At 41.4% G+C, this 10,687-nt stretch overlaps 1 protein-coding gene across 2 annotated transcripts in view; it reads left to right on the top strand.

Annotated features, from left to right (window-relative positions):
- Positions 1-10,687, top strand: part of RASGRF2 (Ras protein specific guanine nucleotide releasing factor 2) — a 235,745-nt gene that overhangs the window by 195,118 nt on the left and 29,940 nt on the right. For both annotated transcript variants that reach the window (XM_024755700.1, XM_024755701.1), the window contains exon 19: positions 5,739-5,851. In XM_024755700.1, coding sequence (XP_024611468.1) covers positions 5,739-5,851 — 113 coding nt within the window. The remainder of the gene's footprint in view (positions 1-5,738; positions 5,852-10,687) is intronic.

Genomic DNA, 10,687 nt, shown 5'->3' on the forward strand with positions numbered 1-10,687 from the left:
CAAAGGCTTAAGCTCTGGACCACCAGGGAAGTCCCAGGCTGTTCTTTCTATAGTGCAGACAAAACCAAATTTTATAGTGGTTAAAATATTTTTGTAGTTTGGTGATGAGAAATGCTGGAAAACCCTACTGTTCACTTTTCCAGTGAGAAACCCCAATTCAGAGTCAGGGTTGCCCAGAGGTGGTGAGAAGGTGGGCAAACCAGGGCGGTGGCAGGTAGACAAGGCCAGGCAGGTGATGGGCAGGGTCCGCCATACCAGCTTTCAGCCAGCACAATCCCCCTTGGGATCAGGTGTCGACATTAAAGTTCTAAAGGAAGGTTCCCCTCCCCAGAAGAGCAGAAAACCACACTGGTTTAGAGGCTTGTTATTTTTAGTTCGTTAACATCCAGGGGAGACCGTAGATTTGCACAGATTTGGGAAGATTGGTCAGCATCTTTGCCTCAGTTTCCCATTTGACAAAATGGTCCAGATCTCACCTAAATCTACACCACAATTTCAATTAAAATGTTCAGCTTCTGTAGTCAAGAAGGCAGGAAACAGGCTGCTCTTCCTTTTCTTGAAAATCATTAAGTCAAACCTTAGGCTCTTATTTTTGAGCCTAACACATCCTAAGCCCCTTCTTTATGAGTCCTTCAGTCTAGGTATTAAAATGTATGGGGTTTTACTCCACTCTGCAGTATTTCCACTTTCCTTTTATAAACTCTGGCCACTGTTAGGAATACACTGTACTGATTACAGTGAGAAAATTACTCTCATAATTCTCTTTACCCTCAAACCGTGTTTACTGAATCAGCCTTTCCCAATGTCCTAGAGTTCCCTTGGCCATATGTAGTATATTATAATTATTACCCTGCTCTCCTGAAAGAATGAAGGTAATTTCCAAGGTGCCTAAACTATCAACAGGGGTTAGTTTTAAAGTGCCAGAGAATCTGACTTATTGCCTCACAGATGATTTTTCTGTTCTGTAGCCTAGTCTTATTCGTACAAACCTCAGTCTCAAGATCTGTGTCTCAAATGGTTGTTAGTATAGGTGGGAGGTAGTTCCAGGCTCAGCACGGTAACCAGCTACTGTTTGGATGTGTGTTTCAGCCCAAGCCACCAGTGACCCTTCACTGATAACCAGTGTTTCTGGAGAGTCCTTATGTAGCAGTTAAGAACTCAGGCTTGAGCTGACACTGCCCAGGTTTGTGTCCTGGGTCTGCCGCTTGCTACCTGTGTGACTTTGGACAAGATACTTAGATTCTCTGTACTTTGACTCCCTCAAATGTGAAATGGAAATAATAATGATTGTAACTGTGTTGCTGTTGAGGGTTGAATTAGATAATAGGGTGGTTAGAATATCATCTAGCGTGCGGCAAACTCTAAGTCTCAGTTATGATAATTACCTCAGGAGTTGTTCACTAACCTAGGGAAAATATTGACTCTCCTAATCATTTTTGAATGTGTTCGAGTAGAGTCTATAAAATCTTGGTAAAATATCCTTATGTCCCAATAGCTTACCTCTCCAGGAGGATTCTTGCGTCATCGGGTGGTAACGTTTTGTTCCTAAGCATTTGCTGTGTGCCACATTCCACTCCTGGACACTCTGCTTAAGCTGTCACCTCTTTACAGGGGGTTCCCAGACCTGCCCCTCTCCTAAGACTCAATCAGGCGCCAGGGTCTCACCTGCTTTTAGATGCTCCCCTCTTCTTTTTTTTTTTTTGATAAATTTATTTTTGGCTGCGTTGGGTCTTCGTTGCTGTGCGCGGGCTTCTCATTGCAGCGGCAAGCGGGGGGCTACTCTTCGCTGTGGTGCGCGGGCTTCTCATTGCAGCGGCTTCACCTCCATTCGCCCAGACTTCTGTTGGCTGTTCTGTGTCTCCCCCAGAGCACTAAGTATTGAGGTGCTCAGTAATTGTTGAAAGAACACGAGCTATAGTCTCCTGTTTAGAGACTGAAATGTAAAAGTCTCACATTTTCTGGGCTCTGCCTCTTTGAAAACAGGGTGGTTTCTTTTTTCCAGTCTTCAGCCTCCTCAGCCCTGCTTGATGAATTGGAAAACGAAAACTAACCTAAGTAAGCTGTTGTTGGGATAACTGCAGGCCCTCTTGGGTGCCGCGGGGTTCACTCATCTTACCCCGAAGTTCCCTGGCTCGGGCCCGGCTCGCTCTACACCGCCCGCGGGTCCGGGGAAGGCGCTGCCGACTCCCGACGAGCCAGGCGACCCGGGAGCGCCACCTTGTGGGCGCCTTGGTTTCTGACTTTGCCAAGGAGCCGGTGTTCCTCCACCACCCAGAATTCTGGTTTCCCATTTCAGGACCTGGGGAAATGTAGCCAAAAATGAGATTCTAGATAATTACAAAATGGCGGTCAGGCAGACTTATTGTGAATAATCGACCTCTGGGTTTAAATAGGGCAAGTGCCTTTTAGCTGATTCAGATTTCTTTTCATTGAGTAGTAGGTACTATGTTTTTAAACAGGGATTTTTGAATGGCCAATTCTGGATTTTACATGCAATGGTGAAGAAAGAAAGATTTACGTTCTAGGTTGTACATCACAGGATTCAGATTGTTATCAGTTTTTGAGGAGCTGTTTTTTGCATGAATTGTTTTTAATGGCAAAGTTTTGTTACTCAAAGTGTGACCAGCAAAACCCAGGAGCTCGTTAGAAAATTAGAGTCAGTCCCCATTCCAGACCTGCTGCACCGGAATCTGCGGTGATTCGTGGGCACGTGACGGTTTGCGAAGCGCGGGTGGAAGTAAGGTGGAAGATCTGTGCTCTTGTCCCCGCGCAGCCCCGTCTTTGTGGGCCTCATCTCACCCCACGTGATCACATTCTGTCAGCCTCAGCCGCCCGGGTGTGAAATTGGATCTTGGTTCCCGCCTTACCTGCCCCTGGGTCGGCTGAGGAAGAGCTGAAATCATATACAGAAGGTCACTTTGAACGTGATAAAAGCCTGTGCAAGTGTAAAGGAAAACTATGAGTGAGAATTCTTACATTTCATACTCAGCCATCATTAGCTAATCTACTTCATATTAGCTACATCCTCAGCAAAGCGAGCATTCACCTGTAACCATTTGTTGTGCTTCAGATAGTGTCTGGGCAGATTTCACCAAGTTTGCAAAGGTCTCTCTTAGGCTAGTCTTCCCAGAGCTCAGAATAATCAAATTACATTCTGTGTTCTTGAACAAGACCTTTCACAGAATTTGCCTTCCTGGGGTCTCAGAAGCATTCCTCCCGTTGAGCCCAGGTTGGGGCACAGTAGGTGCTTTGGGATGCTTGTTGATTAAACCACTAATTAGCCCCCAACAAGGTCCAAACACTGGCTTGATGTCCTTCACACTAATCCATTTATGATAATCAGATTATTTGCATCATTGAGAGACTCAACATAACAACAGGATTCAGTCATCTCAATAATAAATATCAAATATCCATTAAGCAAAGACTCCTGGTGGCTGAGAAATCCTTTGGTAGTGCATGAAGATTGAAGTAGGTGAGATCATTAACTGTTTATAAACATCATTCCCATTACTTTTGAAACTGGGGGGTGGGGACAGGCAAAGGAAAAGAGCAGCAGCAAAGTATTACTCTCTCCTCCTCGCATACATTTTAAAAGAAAAGCAATAGCCAAGAAGCTCTTGGACAGTAAGTAGGTGAAATTTTAGGGAAACATATCAACTGAAGGTGTTGCCTGGGGCCCTAGTGGCTCCTGTTCTCGAAGAAATGGTACTGATTGTCAAACAGTGAAAATGAAATATTGAGAAAAATGAATGACACTGTTCTCCACCATCCTGAGGCTCACAAATATTCAAGTTAAGTGAGACTTTTGCACTGTCTACAATTTGTGAAAGTATGGACTTTATGCTCCTAATTTACTAAATATAGTAAAAGTATGCTGTTTCCTTTTTATTGGATCCATTGCAATTAGCGATATTCTCTCTAATCATTTAAAAGAATTCAGAGTGTCAGTGCTTCAAAATTACTTTTCCTAAAGTTAAAATGTACTTATAATGGGTAACTTTATATAAGAGGGAAAATAAACCCTCATGCCTGCATGTACAAAGATAGTCTGTCAGAGTCAGATCTTGAAAGCAAGTCATGGCGGCATTCAGCTCACCTCTGAATACCTGACAATCCCAGGATGCTGCCAGTATGCTGTTGGTATTTTATGAGAATGCATGTAATAAAAGAACTACAACTTTACCTTTTTATTAACTTTTTGCTTTGAAAATTTTCAAATCAAGAGAAAATGTCAGAATTAAACAAAGTGCACGGATACACATCTGGAATCACGAATAGTTCACATGTTTACCACATGAGTGTTCCCCCTCCCTCTCCTTTTCTCGCTCACATTCTCTCTCTCCTCCCCTCAACCCAACAAAGAACAAGGACCTGCTCTGAAACAGCCCCAGCAAAATGATCAAATTCAGGACCATTTAACATGGATAGGATGCTCTCAACTAGTACATAGTTCTGACTCAGTTTTTGCTAGTTGTCCCAGTAATGCCCTGTGTAGCAGTTCCCCCTCGATCCCGGATCTAATCCAGGCTCACCTGTTGCATTTAGCTCTGGTCCCTTTGGTGTCCTTTAAACTGGACCCGTTTCTCAGTTTCTCTTTGTCTTTGATGACATTAACATTTTTGGAGTGTGCAGGCCAGTGCTTCCTCACAATGCAGGTGCGAGATTATGCATTTAGGGCAAAAATACTAAGTGATGATTCTTCACGGAACATTACCTTAGTGGGTCCATGATGTTGGTTTGCTCCATTACTGGTGGTGGCAACTCTGATCACTTGGTTCAGGTGGCATCTGTCAGATTCTTCCTTTGTAAATAATAAATAATCTCTAACGGTAGCATTGTGGGAGGAGTACTCTGACACTATTAATTCTGTTTCTCCATACATTTCAGCATCTATTCATGATCCTTACCTGATCCGTTATTACTGCTTTGGTCAAAAATGGTGATTTTCTAACTCTTATATTCCTTTGCATTTATTGGAAGTCCACTGTAAAGAATAGTTTTCTCTTCCACCCTCTTTATATATTTCTCTATTTATGTATTTGTTTGTGGGCATCAGTAGGGACTTGCAGGTGGTTTTGATTCAGGTGCCTATTACTTATTACTCTCATTAATCATTTTGGTGTTCATATGGTACCAACTTTGCTGGGTGGGTACCCTTTCAATCTCACTCCTGTGTTTGTTTGACACGGCCCCATTGGTGTGTATCATTTATTCTTTAGCATACCTGTACTGAAGTTCTTCATTCAAGTCACTGCCCAAATGACAGATTTTATTCTTGCAAAAATCTTTTCTTTAGCTATTGTTATGCCCCAGTTACTGATCTTACTCATGGACCAATGGGAAACCAGACAATTAAATCAGCCCTTATAGTACAGTAAGTTATGATAGGTTGTACCATAGGAACACCAAGGAAAAGCTCTTTGTCCCACTGGGTCAACTTAAGAAGGCTCCTGGGAGAAAGTATATCACCTCCTAGAGCTGAGAGATGAATGGAAATAAACCTGGGGGGAGGCAGTGTTCCAGGCTAAGGGGCACACATGTCTCTTTGAGGAATTCCTATCCCCCAGGGAGCCTAGCGGCAGGGCCCCATCCCAAAGCAATTAAGTCAGAATCTCTGGAGGGGGAAGGGTCTAGGGCCCATACATTTTAATTTCCATAAATTTGTCATGAGGAATGGTGTCATGGAGCTAAACCCTTCAAAACTAAAATTTAAAAAGATCCATTTCATTTTATAGGATTTCGAACTCAACAACGAACTAAAGATGAACGTCCTAAACTTGCTAGAAGAAGTTTTGCGAGACCCAGATCTTCTTCCCCAAGAACGGAAAGCCACAGCGAACATCCTGAGGTAAAGGCAATTGTAGGTGCCTGTTAATCACACTGGTTGATATGTGCTGTGTTCGTAGAAAATAAGATCCTGTCAAACCGGAAGGATGTATATTAGACTCCTGAGGGGCAGCAGGGATTCTGTCCTCACTGGGAAAGCTGCCTCGGGAAGACTTCAGACTGGGTGACATAGCTTGTGTGCAGTACAATTGCTCCTGTTTGTGTAAGGCAGATGGTGGTTTACTGTAGAACCAAAAGCCTGAAGATCCTCTCCTGCAGGTCCAGCAGGCATTGCAGAGGTGTTTTTTTCTCATGTGGGTTCTAAGTGTCTATTACGGGGTTGTAGTGTTTCTGTGGGAGTCTTGTGCCCCTGGCTTGTAGATGTGCCGTCATAGAGCAGCTATGCGTTTTCTTCAGCTTGTTTCACTGGTCCTGGACAAATTTTACCATCAGCTTCTTAGGTGGAGATTTCCACATCAGGTAGGGCGTATAAATTTGGACCCCACACTTCAGTTTGACAAAGTCTTGTACTTCAGGTTTCCCACTAGAGGCTGCTTTTGTCTGTCATTATACCAAGCATCCAAGCAGGTAACAAACTTTCTTATAGCTTCTCGAACAGATGGGTGGATTTTTTCCAGTTCACTTTACATGAAGAGGGCAGCCATCCATGTCTCTGTATGGACATTTCAGTTACAGCTTTCCACCTCACTATATGTCTGTCACTACACGGGGTGGAAAGCCCACCCCCTATCTGCCAGAGCCTGGTACTCCTTCACCGTTCTGATTTCTACTTCCCTCTTCATTCGCAACCTCTGGAAAGACCCCTTCCTTTCTTCTATGCTCAACTCTATTGTTGTTTCTTCATTATCCACAATGTTTGTGTATAGAGGGGAGTCCAATTTAGCTCAATCCACCATGCCTTTGGAGGCCCCTCCCTGATGCAGCAATGCAAGATTCTGGTCTGTAACATTTTAGCAATTGGCCTACAAGTCATTCTTAGTCCCATTAGCTCAAGATCCCATAGCCAGACCCTTCTTTGGTCTGTGTGCTATTATGGGTTGAATTGTGTCCCACTCAAAAGTATGTTGAGGTCCTAACCCTCAGTACCTGAGAATATGACCTTATGTGGAAATAGGGCTAATTGCAGATGTACTTAGTAAAGATGAGGTCATACTGGAGGCAGGCAGGCACCTAATCCAATATGAGTGGTGTCCTTATAAGAAGATGCCCGTGGGAAGACAGAGGGAGACACAGAGAGAAGGCCATGTGAAGATGGAGCAGAGATTGGAGTGATGCAGCTGCAAGCCAAGGAATGCCAAGAATTGGCTGGCAAACCACCAAAAGCTGGGAAAAGGCAAGGAAGGATTCCTCTACAGGTTTCAGAGAGAGCATGGCCCTGTGGACACCTTGACTTTGGACTTCAAGCCTCTGAGACAATGAATCTCTATTGTTTCAAGCCACCTAGTTTGTTGTACTTGTTTAGGGCAACCCTAGGAAACTATTAAGAGCCTTTGTCACTTTTTCCATCCTATGAAACATCTAAGTGAGCTTAGGGACTCAGTTACTATGTTTATTTTCAGATTTTAAAATTCAAAATACATCTTCAGATAAAGCCTGATATCGGTGGATGAGTGGTCATGTCTGTGAGTGATTGCCGTTCCTCTTTTCTCCATGTGAACAGTTGATTATCCTCCTTGTATTTAAAACATTGATAATTAAAAGCTAGGTTCTGAAAGTGTGTGCCCCTAGGGACGTTTGACTAAATAGCTGGCAGGGAAATGGGAGTGGGGTGGGGCTCAGACTGGGGAAGGCTGTCAGGATTGGCCAGTTTGAGGCCCTTATGTTGCCTGTCCCATCACAGCACCCATGCCAGATATCACCAATCAATCCCCAGCACGTTCTTCCTGCACCCGCAGGTGAGCTCAGAACTCAGCTGATTGGCACTACTACTTCAGATGAAAATTACTTACCATCTCAGGTCTTTATTATTCATCAGGCTTAAGATGTACAAATTATTTTTGCTGAGTAAGTGACCTGAGAATTAGAAGTGTAAGACTGATAAGGAATGGAAATTTTAGTAGATGGTACAGCTTGGGAGTGTAACACCTAGCAGAGTCTGATTCTAACTTTTGCAGGATGTCACAGGTTTAAATCTTCACTCAGCCACTAATAGCTGTCAAGTTTCTTAATCAATCTCAACCTCATTTTCCTCGTTTATAAAGTGGAGCTATCAATACCTTCCTCACTGGGTTGTTGTGAAAATCACACAATATTATATGTGTAAAGAGGCTAACAAACACAATGCCTGAAACATAAATAGTACTCATATTACTGCTACAGGTGTTGTTATTATTATTATTAGAAAGCACTGACAGTAGCTCTTGGGAAAAATAGTTTCTGCCATCAAGCCAATACAGCCCAAGTAAAACCAGGCTACATCTTTGTCAAACTCAACTTCCCTTAGGCTTCATTACCTTGTCTATAGAAAAGACATGATAATAACATGATAAGAAACATGATAAAAACCTATAATGGATTATAATCTGGAAAAATATTGAATCACTATGCTATACTCCTGAAACTAACACAAGATTGTAAATCAACTACACTTCAGTTAAAAAAAACGAATTTAATATTGCACAACAATATTAAATAAATAAACAAGTGAATGCAATTTAAAAATCATTCAAATATATACTTTAATCCGAGTCCAAACCACTGGACTAACAGAGAACCTCAGACCTCAGGGACTATTCATCGGAGTGATGTCTCACGGAGGTCCTCATCTCAGCACCAAGACCCAGATCTACCCAAGAGCCTACAAACTCCAGTTTTGGAAGCCTTAGGCCAAACAGTCAGTAAGACAGGAACACAATCCAACTCATAAAAAAAAGAAAAAAAGAGACAGCAAAAAAATATGTCACAGATGAAGGAGCAAGGTAAAAACCTAGAAGACAAAATAAATGAAGAGGAAACAGGCAATCTACCTGAAAAAGAATTCAGAGTAATGATAGTAAAGTTGATCCAGAATTTCAGAAATAGAATGGAAGCACGGATTGAGAAAATGCAAGAAATGTTTAACAAAGATCTAGAAGAACTAAAGAACAAACAAACAGAGATGAACAACACAATAACTGAAATGAAAAACAGACTAGAAGGAATCAATAACAGAATAACTGAGGCAGAAGAACGAATAAGTGAGCTGGAAGACAAAATGGTGGAAATAACTGCCAAGGAGCAGGATAAAGAAAAAAGAATGAAAAGAATTGAAGACAATCTCAGAGACCTCTGGGACAACACTAAACACACCAACATTCAAATTATAGGGGTCCCAGAAGAAGAAGAGAAAAAAACAGGGGTCTGAGAAAATACTTGAAGAGATTATAGTTGAAAACTTCCCTAACATGGGAAAGGAAATAGTCACCCAAGTCCAGGAAGCACAGAGCGTCCCATACAGGATAAACCCTAGGAATAACACACCAAGGCATATATTAATCAAACTAACAAAAATTAAATTCAAAGAAAAAATATTAAAAGCAGCAAGGGAAAAACAAAAAATAACATACAAAGGAATCCCCATAAGGTTATCAGCTGATTTTTCAGTGGAAACTCTGCAGGCCAGTAGGCAGTGGCAGGATATACTTAAAGTGATGAAACAAAAAAAGCTACAACCAAGATTACTCTACCCAGCAAGGATCTCATTCAGATTCAATGGAGAAGTCAAAAGCTTTTCAGACAAGCAAAAACTAAGAGAATTCAGCACCACCAAACCAGCTTTACAACAAATGCTAAAGAAACTTCTCTAAATGGGAAACACAAGTGAAGAAAAAGACTCACAAAAACAAACCCAAAACAATTAATAAAATAGTAATGGGAACATACATATCGATAATAACCTTGCATGTGAATGGATTAAACGCCCCAACCAAAAGACACAGACTGGCTGAATGGATACAAAAACAAGACCCACATATATGCTGACTACAATAGACCCACTTCAGACCTAGGGACACATACAGACTGAAAGTGATGGGATGGAAAAAGAAATTCCATGCAAATGGAAATCAACAGAAAGCTGGAGTAGCAATACTTGTATCAGATAAAATAGACTTTAAAATAAAGACTGCTACAAGAGATAAGGAGGGACACTACATAATGATCAAAGGATCAATCCAAGAAGAAGATATAACAATTATAAATGTTTATGCACCCAACATAGGAGCACCTAAATACCTAAGGCAAATGCTAACAACCATGAAAGGAGAAATTGACAGTAACACAATAATAGTAGGAGACTTTAACACCCCACTTACACCAATGGACAGATCATCCGAACAGAAAATAGATAAGGAAACACAAACTTTAAATGACACAATAAAACAGATAGATCTAATTGATATTTATAGAACATTCCACCCAAAAGTGGCAGAATACACTTTCTTCTCAAGTGCCACAGAACATTCTCCAGGATAGATCACATCTTGGGACAAATCAACCTCAGTACATTTAAGAAAATTGAAATCATATCAAGCATATTTTCTGACCACAATGCTGTGGGATTGGAAATCAATTACAGGAAAAAAAACAAATGACAACAAAAACACAACGACCCAAAACCTATGAGATGCAGCAAAAGCAGTTCTAAGAGGGAAGTTTATAGCAATTAAATCTCACCTCAAGAAAAAACTCAAATAAACAATCTAACCCTACACTTAAAACAACTAGAGAAAGGAACAAAGAAAATCCAAAGTCAGTAGAAAGAAAGAAAGATCAGAGCAGAAATAAATGAAATAGAAACAAAGAAAACAATAACAAAGATCAATAAAACTAAGAGCTGGTTCTTTGAGAAGATAAACAA

This window comes from Neophocaena asiaeorientalis, unplaced genomic scaffold, assembly GCF_003031525.2.
Source record: "Neophocaena asiaeorientalis asiaeorientalis breed wild unplaced genomic scaffold, Neophocaena_asiaeorientalis_V1.1 scaffold37, whole genome shotgun sequence".
NCBI lineage: Eukaryota > Metazoa > Chordata > Mammalia > Artiodactyla > Phocoenidae > Neophocaena > Neophocaena asiaeorientalis.